Source organism: Crocuta crocuta, unplaced genomic scaffold (assembly GCF_008692635.1).
Source record: "Crocuta crocuta isolate KB4526 unplaced genomic scaffold, BGI_CrCroc_1.0 scaffold369, whole genome shotgun sequence".
NCBI classification, from domain to species: Eukaryota; Metazoa; Chordata; class Mammalia; order Carnivora; family Hyaenidae; genus Crocuta; species Crocuta crocuta.
This window is the reverse complement of record NW_027529441.1, coordinates 2,570,646-2,588,824: the sequence shown is the minus strand read 5'-3', so window position 1 is coordinate 2,588,824 and position 18,179 is coordinate 2,570,646. Positions and strand designations below refer to the sequence as shown.

The following is an 18,179-nucleotide window of genomic DNA, read 5'->3' as shown; positions in this document are numbered from 1 at the left end:
AGAACTCTTTCAGTCTCTTACTTTCAGTCTCATGTGTTTTATAACATGTAGTATATACGAATAGTAGTACATGACTGAAATATGTAGACATACGTATGTTGTGGCTATCCTTTTTTGCTTGTAATGTGTAAATGATCAAAAAATGTTGGGCGGTTATTATATGTCGGTGTGTATTTTAAAAAATATGAATTTTTGATAACTTATGTTTGAACATTTTCTGAAAACTAAGAGTTTCTAAGTATGGTAAACCATGTTCTTAATAATGAAGTAGATGTACCTACTGCCTGCATTTTTAGTATAAAGTAGGACTTCTTGTATAAAAAGACTTGTTAAGATCTGGCTTGACAAATGTGAGTCTTTTTCTCAAGTGATTTTCTTCTTTATATTGGAGGAACTTTACCTTATGTACCATGTGTCCCTTGTTCTAAAGCACCAAGGGCTCCTACCAGCTGTCAAATGTTGCGGACCAGAGCATGGAGAATGGTAGAAGGCCACATGCCCGGTCCCCTGTCAGTCCCATCCCAAAGGGTGACCTCTGTGAACTACACACACACACGCCCATTGACATCATAAAACAACAGGACTGGGACACCACCAGAAATTTCCTGGACCCAATCTCTTTGCTCATTGTAGGTGTTTTCTCAATGTGAAATGTCTCACTTTCAGAGAGCTATGAAATCCTTGGTTCAAAGAGTTCTTCCCTTCCTCATCCTGAGAATGCTTTTTCCTCAAATTAGATAGAAAAACTAACTAAAAACTGCCATGAAGAACCTATTTTAAATGCAATAAATTGAATAAGATCTAGGTTCTGTAGAGGCTTTTGTTTTCCTTCTTATTTTTGTGATAAATATACTAATTTATATTTGACACTGTCATTAAAAAATATTTTTAGAGGTGTCTAGGTGGCTCAGTCGGTTAAGCATCTGACTCTTGATTTTGGCTTGGGTCCATGATCTCACGGTTCGTGATTTTGAGCTCCACATCAGGCTCTGTGCTTACAGAGTGGAATCTGCTTGGGATTCCCTCTCCCCCTCTCTCTGCCCCCCGCGCCCCCCTCAAAAAAAACCATTGAAAAAGCCATATTTTTAAACCTATGTTTTAAAATATGTTTAAAAATATGTTTATTGTCAATTTGANCTTTTTCGGGTGTGATGTTTGGTGAATTCCTTATAGATTTTGGATACTAGCCCTTTATCTGATATGTCATTTGCAACTATCTTTTACCATTCCGTCGGTTGCCTGTTAGTTTTATGTATTGTTTCCTTTGCCGTGCAGAAGCTTAAAAAGCCATATTTTTAACAAGATTTTACTGAAGTGAAGTCTCTCATGTGTTTTTGCAGCTTTGATGACGACGAGAAGCATGCTTTCACTGGACCGCCCGACACCGTTTGCTACGCAGAATGTCTCTGAGTGAGAACGCGGTGTTTGCCTACGAGTCTTCGGTGCATAGCACCAACGTGTTGCTCGGCCTCAACGACCAGCGGCAGAAGGACGTGCTGTGCGACGTCACCGTCCTGGTGGAGGGCCAGCGCTTCCGCGCCCACCGGTCGGTGCTGGCGGCATGCAGCAGCTACTTCCACTCGAGAGTCGTTGGCCAGGCCGACGCAGAGCTTAGCATTCCTCTGCCGGAAGAGGTGGGAGATGGGTGCATGTTGCTGCAAGTCACCCTGGGTTTCCTTGACTTGGATCTAATTAAATCTTTCTTTAAACTTTATTTTTAACTTTATAAAAGGCAAAGTTATAAACTTAAAAATAAAGCCGGCTCCCGTTTTGGCCTGAGGTCTAGTGCCCAGGTTCACGCAGCAGCTCATTTCTTTAACTTTTTTCCTAGAAATTATGATGACGTTTTATGCATAGAATTGTTCATTTGGGATGTCAGTTAACAATATTCATTGAGCCATTGAATACCTTGACCCACGGTTCTGTTACTTTTTGAGAAAATGACCAAAGCAGGGCACAGCCAGGGGGTTAGACATTGGGAGAGGTCGTGCTCAGAGCGGCCACACTGTGTCTGGTTTTCTTCTTTTGGATCTTTCCCTGTGATGGGAAACTGAGTGGGTCTAGGGTTCTAGAAATCCTCCGTTTTTCTAAGACAGTGGCCTCATGGAAAGAAGGTACTCCATAAGTGTTCTCTTCTGCCTCTCTTCTTTCTTGAGATTGTGTTTATGCGTTGGTAGAAAAAAAATTGATTTGGTCTCATAATTATAGAGCCTGGTTTTACCTATCATTTCCCCACCAGCCTGTTGCGGAGCTCGGGCATCTAAACTTCTCTGTCCTTGTTCTGTCCTGTCTCTAAGGGACCTCTCACAGGACCGGGAGGTGCTAGTTACACTTAATTCTTATTAGAATTGCTTTTTTTTATTCTTGTTTTTTTTTTAGGTTTATTTGTTTAGAGAGAGAGAAAAAGAACCAGTGGGGGAGGAACAGAGAGGGAAGGGTACAGAGGATCCGATCTGAAGTGGGCTCTGCACTGACAGCAGTGAGCCTGATGTGGGGCTTGAACTCATGAACCATGAGATCATGACCTGAGCCGAAATTGGATGCTTACATGAGCCACCCAGGTGTCCCTAGAATAGCTGGCTTTTATGTAGTTAGTACCTGCAGCTAGAAGGGTGCTGAGCCTTCGAAGTTGTTAAGAGGAGTTTGGAGAAAGTATGTGGAGCTTGTTTATGGCAGGTCTGTGTGGGCTGCTCTGTGACGGGCACTAAGTCTATAGCTTATCCCAGCCATCCATACTTCCATGAGATTGTATCAACAGTTTGGAGAATCAACATGTCGTCAGTTCAGTGGCAGGGATCTGAATGCATAGTGCAGTGCCAATGAAATGACAAGAAGGGCCAGCTATAGGTTAGTATTCTTTTCAAAAATTAGCAACCCATCCCATAATGGCAGTATTTGATGTCTTTTCCTGATGTGAGTCAGACCATAATTCATGTGTCATTAAGAGTGGAATCTGTAGGGGCACCTGGGTGGCTCAGTCGTTTAAGCATCTGACTTCGGCTCAGGTCACGATCTTGTGGTTTGCGGGTTTGAGCCCCGCATCAGGCTCTGTGCTGACAGCTAACTCAGAACCTGGAGCCTGTTTCAGATTCTGTGTCTCCCTCTCTGACCCTCCCTTGCTCTTGCTATCTCTCTCTCGGAAATCTATAAAACATTAAAAAATATATTTAAAAAAAGAGTGGAATCTGTAAAGTGGAGGGTATGGGCCCAACGAATGGGGTGTGATAAGTGTGCTTTTCCAGACTCCTAATTAGCATTACATTTTCTAGAAGAATGTTTTTACTTACCAAATTAAAATGCCTGTTTTATAATGATCACAACTAAGTTCTTCATCGCTCTATTCCCCTTCTACTTTTATTTGTCCATGAGACCACTTTTAAGTGATGCATTTGTTTTTATTTTGTATGTCAACAGGTGACAGTTAAAGGATTTGAACCTTTAATTCAGTTTGCCTACACTGCCAAACTGATTTTAAGTAAGGACAATGTGGATGAAGTGTGCAAGTGTGTGGAATTTTTAGGTGTTCGTGATATAGAGGAGTCCTGCTTCCAGTTTCTGAAATTTAAGTTTTTGGACTCCACTGCAGACCAGCAAGAATGCCTCAGAAAGAAATGCATCCCTGCACGCTGTCAGAAAGCAGACCTTAAATTCTCACTTTTGGACCAGAGGGATTTAGAAATTGATGAAGTGGAGGAATTTTTGGAAAACAAAAATGTCCAGCCTCCTCAATGGAAACTGCATAGGTATCAAAGCGGTGCAAAGGCATCATCTCCTTTACAAGACAGTGCCAGTCAAACCTGTGAATCCATGTGCTTAGAAAAGGATGCTGCTCTGGCTTTGCCATCTTTATGCCCCAAGTATAGGAAATTCCAAAAAGCGTTTGGAACGGACAGAGTCCGTACTGTGGAATCCAGTGTCAAAGACGTTCATGCTTCTCCTGCTCAGCCCAACGAGACCTCTGAAAATGAATGTCTGGGAGTCCAGGAGTGTGCGGATCTGCAGGTGATTTTAAAATGTGAAGAAAGTAAATTAGGAATGGAACATGAAGAAACCAAGAAGAAAGAGCCTGCTTCTCAGTGCCCATCAGAAAAGCCAGAAGTGACTCCTTTCCCCCACAATTCTTCTGCAGCCCCTCACGGGCTCTATTCTCTGTCTCTTTTACACACCTACGACCAATATGGTGACTTGAATTTTGCTGGAATGCAGAACGCAGCAGTGTTAACAGAAAAGCCTTTGTTGGGTACAGATGTTCGGGAAGAGAGAACTTTCGGTGAAAGTCAGGATTTACATTTGAAACCTGACTCGGGCCCCAGGGAAGATAGTAGCCTTGCCTCCAGCGATCGGAGCAGCGTGGAGCGGGAAGTGGCAGAACACCTAGCAAAGGGCTTCTGGAGTGACATTTGCAGCACAGATTCCCCTTGCCAAATGCAGTTATCACCTGCCGTGGCCAAAGATGGCTCCGAACAGATCTACTCCCAGAAACGGTCTGAGTGTCCCTGGTTAGGTATCAGAATCAGTGAGAGCCCGGAACCGGGTCAGAGGACTTTCACAACGTTAAGTTCCGTCAACTGCCCTTTCATAAGTACTCTGAGTACCGAAGGCTGCTCTAGCAATTTGGAAATTGGAAACGATGAGTATGTTTCAGAACCCCAGCAGGAGCCTTGCCCGTATGCTTGCGTCATTAGCTTGGGAGATGACTCGGAGACGGATACTGAAGGTGACAGCGAGCCCTGTTCGGCCAGAGAACAAGACTGCGAGGTGAGGGGAGAACGTGTGTGTTGCCAAGTCTTTGTTTTACCACTGTTACTCGGCATATTTACTCTGGGTCAGCTCCTGTGGCACCCCTAGAGATATATGAGCAGGCCCAGGGAGGGAGAAGGGGACCCGGAGACAGTTATAAAACTGTGTGATCAGTACCAAAGAGTGCTGAAGTTTGAAGGACTTCTGTGTTCATAGATTTCAAGCGGGTGTATTTATTTTTGTCGTGGAATGGAGTCACACATTGGCTGTTTAACTTTTAACTCAAATGCCCTGTCTCTTTTAAAAAAAAAAAAAAGAGAGAATCTGTAATTGTTTCCTGGTAACTCCTGGAAAAATGCAACATACACTCCAATCTTAGTCATTGCTGCAGGATCTCTGAACTTGGGACTAGTTACTTGGCAGTGACTTAGCAGTGACTAGGTGTAGGAATGTGGGAGAGTTTTCTTTGCCCTCGTTTTTCATAGCCGTCAATTTTTTTCTTATTTTCCCTTAGCCATTTCAGCCATTAATTTAATGTCTTAATAATTTGGCATGAGTTACCTGTAGCTGGTATGGGATTAACCTTACCAAGCTTGATCTGTGTACTCAGTGCACAGATGTTTGTTTGTGTTTGATAGATGCTTTTTTGTAAAACATTACCATAATTCCAGTGATAATAAAGCCTTCTTGGTTCTTTATCATTTTCTTTGTTTTCTCGCTGTTGGATGACATGGGTTTGAGTGACAGGTTTTTTTTTTTTTTCCTCCTTGACTTTGGAAGGAGATTATTGGTGATTTAATTTATTAAGTAATACGTGTGCATGAATTACATCTATGGATTTTTATATGACATTTATAAATCCATATACTAGATTTTAATTTTAACTTAATGGAACTGTGAAAAGAATGTTAAAAGTAAAACTTTTAAGAAATTGTAAGACAGTTTGTGTAACTAATTTCTGTATGTTTGAAAGACAAACTAAGTAGGTTGCCAGAGAAATTAATCAATGTTTTATATGCATAATTAATATAATTATATTGTCCCACAATTTTGTCGTTAAAAAATATCTTAAATTTTTCCAAATTTAAGTATGTTGAAGATGTTAAAATATTCATTAGGTTTTTCTAACCATTTCTGTATTGGTGAGTGAAAAAGTGAAATGTATAGATTTTTGAGTTATATGAAAAACTACCATTCCTTGACAGAAAAATTAGTTTTCTAAAATGCTTGAGAAATTACTAGTGTAGTTATACCAGTGTTAAATCAGTGCTGCACAGTAATATAAATCACAGTATAAAATAGATTTTTTTTTTTTGGTTTGGTTAAACACATGTAAACACTTTATAAAGACTTAAAGATATCTGTGTGTTAATTAACATGCCCACATAAATTAAGTTCTATTTTTTATTTTAAATACATGAATATTTGTGTTCATATTTTTATTTTTCTAAAAACATCTGTGTCTCAATTTACTCTCTAAAATAGGCTAGAAATATCAAATTATCAGTCTTTATTATAAGGGATTATATGGAAACTGGGAATAGAGGTCTGCTTTTTTTTTAAGGTCTAAATGAAGTTTTCTGGAAAATATAGATGTAGATCTTTCTCTTCCTAGATGTAAGTATAAGTACATTACTCCGCAGCAGTTACTAATGTTTATTTTACATTCTAGGTGAAGCTGCCATTTAATGCACAACGAATAATTTCACTCTCTCGAAATGATTTCCAATCCTTGTTGAAAATGCACAAGCTGACCCCAGAGCAGCTCGATTGTATCCATGACATTCGAAGGAGAAGTAAAAACAGAATTGCTGCACAGCGCTGCCGCAAGAGAAAACTTGACTGCATACAGAATCTTGAATCAGAAATCGAGAAGCTGGTAAGTCCACGGGTGTGCTGTTACTTAAATTCCACCACATCCATTCAGTTATTCCTTTTTTGTAGAGGAAATAGCTGTCTCCATTCCTGAGTCCGATATGATGCTCAGTTATACATTAATTTCAAAATTCACCAATTACCATTTTAAGAAAATAATTTATATGATGTTTTTAGAAAGCTTAGGAGATAAAAAATGAGTTTTCATAAACTATTTTACTTAGGCTAGTATTCTACATCTTTAGTGTGATATGCTATTAGTATAAGCTATTAGTATCTAGTATATAATAGTAAATTTTGTTTGTTTTTTTTACTGTCTACCTAATTCTTAGTGGTTGAAGAAATTCTGAAACACTTTAATCTCTTTGTACTCTGTTTGGTATCTATAAAAGATAATGTTCCAATTGTTGGCATAAATGAACTGTAGACTTGAATAACTTGTTGTGGTCAATACCAGAACAAATAAACCAACTTGGATCTTTTGTCTAAGGGAAAAAACTCATTGGCTGGTATGAATCTACCGAGACTCTTGAGGGAGAGGAGTGCTTACTGTATGAATCTTGTTATTTATTCCAGCATCAAAACACAAAGTAATTGAAAAGTGGATTAACTTGCACCTAGGTTCTCTGTTCTCCAGTGGTTGGTGGAAGCAAGCACTGTGTGAAAGAGACAACTATGGGGGCAGCAGCTGTAGTTAGAGACATCAGGGAACCCGCACTGAGAAACAGCAAAAACATTCTTGGACTGTTTAGTTTGGAGTCTTTGTTAATTACTGGTCTGGGGAAATACATTCTTATTTTGTGCTGTACTGGGTCGTTATGACAATGTTGTGATTTCCTCCATTCAATTCATCTCTGCCCTCATCACAAAAAGAGAAAAGAATAAAAAAACAATCTGTGCCTTTATATACCTTCAAAAAGTGGAAAAATAAAAATTTATTCTGCATCTCACCTGTTGTATTAACTTGGACACTGGCTGTGAGAAATAGAAACCATTTTAATGAATGAATTTATTGTAAGGATACAGGTGTGTCTCATTTAGAAGCCAAAGCATGGAGCAGACATTGTACGTAGTATAGAGCAAGAGTGTGGGAAACTGCCAGGAAGCCAGAGAATCTTCTGTTAGCTTGTCTGTGTGCTCCTGCTCACCATGCACACCACAGGGCGACTGTGTGTGCCACTAAGTGCTTATGTGTGCAAACCACAGGGCGACTGTGTGTGCCACTAAGCGCATATAAGCCCGCATCACAGGGTGATTGTGTGTGCTATTACGTGCATATGTGTGTACCACAGGGTGACTGCACTGCGATGTGTGTATGTGTGCACACCACACGGTGACTGCGCTCGATGTGCGTATGTGTTTACACCACATGGTGACTGTGTGCTGAGATGTATGTATGGGTGCACACCACAGGGTGACTGCATGCTTGATGTGTGTACGCGTGCACACCACAGGGTGACCGTGTGCTGAGACGTGTGTATGCAGTCACACCACAGGGTGACTGTGCTGTGACGTTAGTATGCGAAGGGTGGCTGCATGTGGTTCCTGAGTAGTCTCTCTCTCCTCCAGGATCTAGTCAGGGCAGAAACTATAGTTTTAGTTCTAAATTCCCAAGGAGGTGAGCTTCTAATTGGCTCATTTCAGCTGTGGTGTCCTCATCTGTGATGAGAGAGAGGGGACAGGTAGCTACAACACAGCTGCCAAGAGCCCACCTCTGGGCAGGCAGGGCAAATGGCCTGCCAGGGGTCTGCTCACCCGGATGTGCACTGGTCTGACTGTGCTCAGCTCCGTCTCTTCCCACTTCCCACTTCTCCAGAGAAGACATGCTAGCTTTTTTTTTTTTTTTGAAGAGTGACTTTAACTTCCTGAACTCACTGCCCTGTCCTTCATGCTACTCTCTGTTCTAGTGATTTAAAAAAAAAAAAATTTTTTTATGTTTATTTTTGAGAGAGACAGAGCATGAGCAGGGGAGGGGCAGAGAGAGGGGGAGATGCAGAATCCGAAGCAGGTTCTAGGCTCTGAGCTGTCAGCACAGAGACCGATGCAGGGCTCAAACCCACGAACCATGAGATCATGACCTGAGCCAAAGTCAGACGCTTAACTGACTGAGCCACCCAGGTGCCCCTGTTCTAGTGATTTTTATGGGCACACTCTAGTTGCAAAGTGTAAGGGGCACTTGTAAAGTTCAATCCTGTGACAGATGTCTCTCAGGTGAAAATAAGCAGAGAGTGTGTTACTTCTTAGTTGCAGGAATAAGAAAACTGGCCCTTTTCCTAAGAGGAAAAGAATTTGAGCCTTAAGTTATTTTATTACACTAAGAAATTTACATGGAATTTAGACCCTGGTTATTTATTGGATAATGTTTTGGGTCTTGTTGTCTTTTGTAAAGAGGGAAGGACCAGCAGTAGTTACGAGTGGAGAATATGAAGGACTGTGACCGATTTGTATTTTTTAGATTGAGATGATACTTTCTGGAAACATGGCCAGTAGATAAGCAGTATTTCCCAGTATTTACAGTCTGAGTGGTATTTTAGCAAACCTACTTAAGGAAAACTCCTTGTTTCATAATTAAACACCCATGTTAATGTAGCCAATAACTGGTTAGGTTAACATATAAATGCATTCACAGTATATATTCTGATCTGGTGATAGTTAGGTGAAGGGCCCCATATTTTAGTAAGCTTTAGTCTTGGCTATCGGCTGTAAACTTTTTGTAGTTTGTCCTAAGAGTAATAGCATAACAGACTGGATGGGTCAACACATGAAAAACAGTGTTTTGGTAATAATAGTGATTCTAAAATGTCTTCAGGGTGGATCTGTAGGATAATTATCACGTATAAAAGACATTTTTTTTTAGTCTTAATGTGCTGTGAAAGCCAATGGATGATGTAGCTCAAATTCAGTAAATTAATGAGTTTTCTTCAATAAGAGGTCCTGTCAGAATCTAAATAGAACCTTTGAAGAAGAAGAAAGATGTATATTTATTTGGTGGATAATTACTTTTAGCATTTATGGTATATTAGAGGTTAGGGGTCCGTATTTCTTCTTTTCTGGAACATTTCTTGAGAAATTAGGAACGAATATGTTTCTAATACCATTTTGGCCTCAAGGAAAGGTAACGCTGAAATGAAGGGAACTTAGTTTTTTTTTAATTTAATTTCAATTAACTAATTAATTTATTATCTTAGAGCGAGGGAGCATGAGTGGGAGAAAGGGGCAGAGGGAGAGAATCTCAAGCAGGCTCCGTGCTTAGTGTGGGACCTAATGTGGGGTTGGATCCCATGCCTCTGAGATCATGACCTGAGTTGAAATCGAGAGTTAGATACTCAGTTGACTGAGCCACTCAGGAACCCTGGGAATTTAGCTTTTTAAAGAAAAAAAAATGACCAAAATGTATTTCTCTTAGATGTTATCAAATGTTGATTGATGTCAACTTACAGTGATCAGATATTAGAATATTCACAAAAGCACTTGAACTCAAGAGTTGACATGTTCAGACATCATTTTGTGTCATTGCTTTGGTCTATTGTGATGGTGAAGAAGTATACCATCACAATAGACCAAAGTGTTTTACGTCTTGTGGTGAAGATTATACTATTTTATTAAAAATAAACCTGCTTTAGGGTGGGTGGGTGGTTCAGTCAGTTGTGTCTGACTCTTGGTCTTGGCTTAGGGTCATGATCTCATGGTTCATGAGTTTGAGCCCTGCGTTGGGCTCTGTACTGGCAGCAGACTCTGATTCAGCAGATTCTCTGTTTGGGATTCTGTATTCCACTCTCTGTCCCTCCCCTTCTCTCTCTCTCTCTCAAAACTAAATAAATAAATTTAAAAAAAAAATCTGTTCCAGCCACATGTAGCTGGCTGCTCTGCCCACATGCATACTGTCATCTCCAAACACACCAGTGAGTGGGCCCTTCTGGAAGTTGCCCCTTGCCACTCTGTGGTGTCCTCGAGCAGCACACCTTGAATATGGTCTGTGGGCAATTGGCATCAGAGTTATCTGTGAGTATCCCTTTAAAAATATATGTTCCTAAAAAAAATACTAGAAAAACTAAAAAAAAAGACAAAACCAAAAACAAAACAACACACATTTCTTCGTCCTACCCTAGAGCTGTGGGATGGGCCCAGAAGCATGTGTTTCATAAATATTTTCAGGGTAAATTTTCGTTTACACTAACATTTGAGAGCCTCTTGCACTAGGACAGAAAGGTCAGATGGAGGCTTTAGAGTCACACAGGGGAAATTCTGCCTGGCTACTTGGAAGGCAGCTATGCTCACCACTATACCACCAACGCAGGCCTCTGCCTGGCTACTTGGCAGTTATGTGGCTTGGGGAAACTGTTTTACCTTTAATGCCCATGATCCCTTGTTGAGTATACGGAGATAAGGATAGTATCTCCCTCAGGACTGGCGCAAAGGTCACATGCCATTGTACTGCTCAGCACATGCTCTGGGCCCAATGAATGTTAGTAGTTGTATTTTAAATCCCTCTTCTTTCTGTGAACATCTGCCAAGCATATTAAATGTTGTACGAGTTATAGGAATTCAAAGATGACTGAGATACAGTCCTTGCCAATAAAATGCTTATATTCTCACAGGGAGAGATTTATGCGTCCTCATGTTTTCCTGAGATTCATCTTCCTCCCCTGCATTCTGAAAATGTCAAGCTTTCAGAAAAATGGAAGAATGCAGTGAACAGCCTCATGTGGATTCAACAGTTATTTACATTTGTCACATTTGCTTTACTTCTCTGTTGGTCTTTCTGGCCAGGTGTGTGTCCCTGCTCTGGTTGTGTGGTCTGTCCGTCTTTGTCTCTCTCCTTGTGCATCAGTTTTGGTCTCTTTCTAACCACAGTTGGTTGATCTTGGTCCCACTGTCTTCTCTCAGTCGATCTCTACTGCTCTGCCTTTATTTTCTGATTCATTTAAAAGCTACCACATAATGACATTTTACCTCTAAATACTAAAACATGCATCTCCTAAAAATAGACATTCTTACATATATTTATCATATATCTTTACCAATATTTTTATCTTACCTGAAAAATTAATAGATCCTCAGTATTATATATACTCCCTATTCAAACCACCCTAATAGTTTCCCAAATATATTTCATATATATGCTTTTTAAAAATATTTCCTCCAAACTAGGGTCCCTTCATCATAGAACATTTGGTTATGCCTTTTTAGTCTTTCAGCCTCGGACCCCCACCTCCCTTTTAAAAATCATTATAACTTTTTGAAGAGTCCAGGCGAGATTTCTCATAAAATGTCCTACTTTTAATGTTTATCTGGCTGTTTCCTCTTGGTTTTAACTCATTCCTCCATTCCTTGTATTTCACATAAACTGTGAAAGTGTAAGTTGTTGAATTGAGATGAGACCTGAATTGGTGTCGTATCCTTCCTGGCACACCACGTGGCGGGGCATGCTCTGTCCGGGTGTCCCACCTGAGCAGATGGGAATTGCCAGGTCGTTTTCAAGATTATATATTTTTAGCTTCTGTAATTGTTCAGTAATCTGTGGCGTGTTATGTGGGCACGTTAGGAATAATCTCTTCCCTGCGACTCCTACATTTTTTTGTTTTCTAGCATAGATTGGTGGCCTTTATGGTGGATGTTGCAAAATAGTGACCTTTCTAATTCTCTTGTTCCACTTACACACATGCTTGCTACTCCTCTTTGATTTGTATCCATTTGTTTGTTTGGTATTCCTCTTTTAAAGAGGACTTTTCTTCCCTCCTGTGCTCCTTTAGTATCACTGTGGACTCTGGGATTAATTTTTTCCCGATTTAATTTCTCACAACCGTAACAGTCATTCGTCTTTTTGATGTTGGTATTTTTTCAGAGTTGGCCCAAGAGAGCCCCCTCAGGCTAGCTGCTGTGTCCTTTTGACATGACCCCATTAGTGCTTCTGTGCTGCCTAGAATAATCTGTCACAGGCTCACGCTGTACTTTGCATGTTCCAAGATTTGGGATCATCTGTCTCCAAAATTGCCTGGTTTCGTTTAGCCTACTTGCTGCTGGTGTTCCTCCTTCTGGGTTCTTTGAGGGAACAGAGCTGGGAAATGTGTGTGTGTGTTTGTGTAAACTTTACGAGTGCTTTCAGTATCTGCATGTACTTAGGTAAACAAAAGTAAAAAAGTATAATAGAAATCACGAATCATGTAGGTGTTTTCAGTCAACCTTTAGCAGTATAGCTCTTGTCTTTGCTTCTATGTTTGTATTTTATCACTTTCCATTACAGGGAAAAATCTTGGCTTTTAGTTATAGTAATATGTTTACTGTTTGCTTTATGTAAATATAAATTTTTATAATGTAATGATTACAGGTATGTAAGTATAAAGCAAACAGTAAATATGTTATTAAAATAATAGTAAATATAATTATATATGCTAATATAAAGCAAATAGTAAATATAAATATTATAGTTATAAAAATGATTATGTTAAAAACATGTAATCATATATATATTAGTTACAAAATTACAAAGTCAATATTACTATTAACAAGAAGCAGATTAAATAAAATTAAAGATTTCTTTGCCTTTTTTTGTCCTTAAATATATTCCATAGTGGGGCACCTGGGTGGCTCAGTTGGTTACGCATCCAACTTCAGCTCAGGTCATGATCTCATGGTTTGTGGGTTCAAGCTCCGCATAGGGTTCTATGCTGATAGTGCAGAGCCCTGGAGCCTGCTTCAGATTCTCTGTCTCCCTCTCTCTCTCTGCCCCTCCACACCCCCATGCTCTGTCTCTCTCTCTCTCTCAAAAAGTAAATAAACATTAAAAAAGATTAAAAAATAAATATATTCCAGGGCGCCTGAGTGGCTCATTCGGTTAAGCATCTGACTTCAGCTCAGGTCATGATCTCATGGTTCGTGGTTTCGAGCCCTGCGTCGGTCTCTGTGCTGACAGCTAGCTCAGAGGCTGGAGCCTGCTTCGGATTCTGAATCTCCCTCTCCCTCTAACCCTCCCCTGCTCGCGCTGTCTCTCTCTCTCTCTCAGAAGTAAATAAAACATTAAAAAAATTTTTAAATATATTCCATAGTATTGAAATTTAAAGTTTAAAAGTTATTTGAAGTGATACTTTTCTCTATGCTAGCAATTTGATGTACAGTGTAATTAATGTTTCTGTTTGTATTTATTACTGTGATTTACTCTTCACCTTCTTCCTGTGATGTTTGAATATATAAAACATTGATACAGCTCAAAAGTTAAAACTGTGCTTAGAAAAAGCTGTACTCCAAATGCTTTGATCCCATCTGCTCCCCGTACCCTATCCATAACTATTTCCTATGGGTAACTCTTTTTTATTAGTCTCTAATTTTTTTCTTGTGTTTCTTTTTTAAAAGCAGATAGTGTTTTATGTTTCTTTTTCTGACCCTTTCTGCTACATGAACAAATTCCACATGTACTTTTCCGTATTTTCACTCTTTTCACTTAAGAAGTGATTTCCAGGAAATATTTCTCTGAGTTCCAAGAGGCTGTCATTCCTTTTACAGATCTGTATATTCAGCTGTGCCGGTGGTGCAGTGTCACTCTGGGGTCATACTGGTGGACATGTGGGACGCCGCAGTGGGTGACTGTGCACGTTGTTTTTTCATGCTGGAGGGGGTGTGTCTTCAGGAGAGGCCCCTGGAAGAGGGGTTGTTGGGTTGGGGGCAGATACGGATGTTACTTTGTTAGATATGATTGGGTTCTGCTCTGCTGGGGTTGTAGCAGTTTGCCTGCTCCCAGCCCCAGCACCAAGTTTGTTGTCTGCTTTGGGTTCTTTCCAGGCTGATAGGGAGAACTGGTATCAGGCTGGCTTTTACTTTTGTTTCTCTTATGAGTGAAATTGAGCATTTGTACTCCTATCTGTAAGGGCCACTTGCATAGTTCTCTGACCTGTGTGTTCAGAGGTTTTACATCCTAAGGAACCACTGATCACCATTTGTTAGTAGTGAGTACTCTTTAACCTCAGACATTGTCACTGTCAGCTAGCCCTTTTGGGGCCAAGTTTCTTTCTCTCTTTACTGGATGAGTTCTATTTAAAATATTTTTTAACTTCTTCTATTTGAGTGAAATTTGTACACTAGCTGTTGAAAATGTGGATTTGGATGTAAATTTGTTGTCATAAAAAGCAGCATGGTACCAGAACACCAATTTTATTTTTCTTGTAGATCTGTGGTTAAAGCCACAGTACCTCAAACTTGTGCTTTGTACAATTGCATTATAAGAAAATTAAAATATATTGTAGAAATAGGTAGCTGGATGCTGGTAGTGAGGTGTGTTTCGGAGGTATCTTTAATAAGATATCATAAAGTGACTAAGTTGAGTTACTCTTATTTAATGATCAGTTATTTTTAAAAATATTTGTTTATTTATTTAGAGAGAGAGAGAGAGTGGGGAGGGGCAGAGAGTGATGGAGAGAGAATCCCAAGCAGGCTCCATGCTCTCAGTGCAGAAATCAACAATAGAGCCTGAACTCACAAACCATGAGATCATGACTTGAGCTGAAACCAAGAGTTGGATGCAACTGAGCCACCCAGGCACCTCTTAATAATCAGTTATTAAACTAAATACTATTGAAGTAAATTTGTGTTTTAAAATTAGAGTGACCTGGAAATATCAGCTAACTGCCTGGAAACTTACCTGTGTAGGAGTTAAAGTGCAGAGACACAGCTGGGGACTTTTAATTTATAGAACTAATCATGGTAGAGTTCCAGGTTGTACCTGTTGGTTTTAGTTGTTGTAAAGAAAGAAGCAAGCCATGTAGTATGGGACGTACTTGAAGAGTATAGTCATGTCACGCTTTATTTAGTGGGGTAGAAGTTGGGAGAATGTTTAAGATCATATCGATGTTTAAAGAGATAGAAGTTATAAAATGTTTGTCATCTTTGTAGTATCTGTAGATTAAGGAGCAGTTCTCATTTCTGGAAGAAAGTCCAAATTTTCATTAATTTGCTTTAACCGTGTTTAATTTAAAAGACCAGTCACCAGTTAAAATTTCATCGGTCGCTCTTTAGAACAGAGACTGATCCCAACTTTGATAGAGGAGTCTATGGCTGAGTATTGTTGTCACTGAGGGAATACTTATTATTTTCTGCTGGAAGCTTTGTTTCCATCCTCATTTGGACTGGCTTCTAAGAGGTCATAAAAAGAAGTGGGTGCTGATTTCAGTAAATGTGTTCCTTCTTGGATAGGTAGTAGTAGACGCAGTTCTTGGCCTCTAGCCACCTGCAGACTCATTTTATCAGAAGCCTACAACTGACAAACTTTCTGCTACCAAAAATATATTTCTCTTCTGTTACCGAGAACAGTGGTCTTGGTTTTACTTATTTATTCATTTGTATATAAAAATAGATATATTCTTGACTATACCTGTATTTTCAAAACAGAACAGTTGTATAAAGATCTGAACAAACTGGAGAATACTCAACAAGATAAAATTTACTGTAGGACTTTATAGTCCATGCACATTGTCTCAAAATATTAGATGGCCTTGACATACTTAAACAGAAACTCCCAGTAATTGGATTCACATATAATTTTTTTTGAAAACTTTTATGTAAAACAGTAGGAGGACTTTTGTATAAAGCCAATTTCTTTTTACCCTTTTAGCTATTTTTGTTCCAGAAAGGAACCTATTTAAGGGATGATCATTGTGGATTATCACTGAGACAACCTGACTAAATGTGAGCTCTCCAGGGCCTGCCAGTGGGCAGAAGGCCAAGAGTGTGGTCATAAATTTCACAGGAGAAACCTGTGACCTTCTACCAACATTTATTGACTCTTTATTTATAAATAGCTTCATTATTTGGTTTCCCAGCTCATAGTAGGTAAGCAGCAACGCAGCGGTAGAATAGGAAGGATAAGGTGGGACATTGATGGAAAAAGGCAGAGTAACAAGTGACAGTAGACAGAAATGCAGGGACCAGGAAAAGTTTGAAAACATTCTGCGGCAGGCTTTCCTGTTGGGATGAAAAATTTAAATGGTAATAAAAAGAGGAACAAAAATAATAATTAAGAAACACAAAATTCATCCCCAGGTTCTTCACACCTTAGTGCCTCACTCACTAGTAGCTTTCTGACTCTGAGCATGTTAGTCTCTCAGTCCCACCTATAAAATAGATTTGTTACTATTAAATCCACAGAGTCCTGGTGTGAATGGCATAGTCNCATGTTAGTCTCTCAGTCCCACCTATAAAATAGATTTGTTACTATTACTTAAATCCACAGAGTCCTGGTGTGAATGGCATAGTTGAGACTGCATATTTGAAAACATCTAGCACAATATCTGGGACAAAGTAAATACACAACAAATATTAGGCATAGTTAGAATCCTGCAGTGATTTGAGCTGCAGTAGTTCTGACCAGTGTACTCGTACTTTTCTTTGGTGCTCTTCCGTCTCAAATGTCCGCCCCACATTCGTTTACAAATGTAAATCCAAAAAGCTCTGAAAACATGGCAAGTTTGTCATGCGCTGTTTTGCCGAAAAAAAAAAAACGGACACAGACTGACATCATCAGGCTATTGTCAAGTCTGTCTTTCTCCTACTCTGTGCATCATTTGATATTTTAATGTCTTTTATTTAGAAACGTAAAGGTGTTTGATAGTCGGGTACCGCCCCAGACCCTGCTGCAGGGAATACTTGGGCATCCGTATTGCCTTTCTAAACTCTGAAAAATTCTGCATCCCAAGATCCGTCAGAGTTTTGGATGAGGGATTATGGGCCTGTGGGTTATTTACTAAATTTTTGAATTGAGAGGCAAGTAAAAATCCCTGGTGATCTTACTTAATGAGAGGCCCCAGTAGATACGAATGTTTGGTTTCCTTAGAAATGTCGACTGAGTCACTAAACACACGTGCTTGTATTCTCTGTCCCACCTCGCAGCAAAACGAAAAGGAGAGCCTGCTGAAAGAGAGAGATCACATCCTGTCAACTCTGGGTGAGACGAAGCAGAACCTCACCGGACTTTGCCAGCAAGTCTGTAAAGAGGCAGCGCTGAGTCAAGAACAGATACAGATACTCGCCAAGTACTCAGCTTCAGACTGCCCCCTTTCGTTTTTACTTTCTGAAAAAGGGAAAAGTACTCCTGATGGTGAACTTGCATTACCATCCATCCTGAGTTTACCCGAGGGCCCCCCCGTGGCGGGAGAGCCAGGCCCTCGCCATCCCAGCGCCAAGGGCNGGGGTGGCATCTCTGATTTCTGCCAGCAGATGACAGACAAATGTACTACTGATGAGTAACCTCACATTCACTTCCTGCACACCGTCTCGTTCTCCGCTGCAGTCGTGACGACTTCCGAGCATAACACAGCCTCTGGCTCTTAATAGTATTGGCCATTGGCCCCTGCTAGCTTGGCTATTAAGAGAATTCCTCTGAAGCCAATCCTGACTTTCCTTTGATTTCCATGAGATGCAGAAACTACACATCCCCCCGGATCCTAAAAAATCACTTGTGAAACTGGAGTAAGGCTTCAAAAACTACGTTTTAAAGAATAATCACTATTAGTAGTAACTCTTCCCAGTACGCGAAATGAATTTGACAGTGAAAACTGCAGCGTAATAAAGGTTTAACA

General features: G+C 40.0%; 1 protein-coding gene across 1 annotated transcript; it reads left to right on the top strand.

Moving 5' to 3' along the window:
- Window positions 1-1,340: 1,340 nt before the first annotated feature.
- BACH1 (BTB domain and CNC homolog 1) lies at window positions 1,341-17,847 on the top strand. Its single transcript, XM_077760198.1, has 4 exons — window positions 1,341-1,634; window positions 3,415-4,758; window positions 6,413-6,619; window positions 17,491-17,847. The coding sequence occupies exons 1-4, from the start codon at window positions 1,401-1,403 to the stop codon at window positions 17,845-17,847; spliced, it is 2,142 nt and encodes a 713-aa protein (XP_077616324.1). The 5' UTR covers window positions 1,341-1,400.
- The last annotated feature ends 332 nt before the right edge of the window (window positions 17,848-18,179 follow it).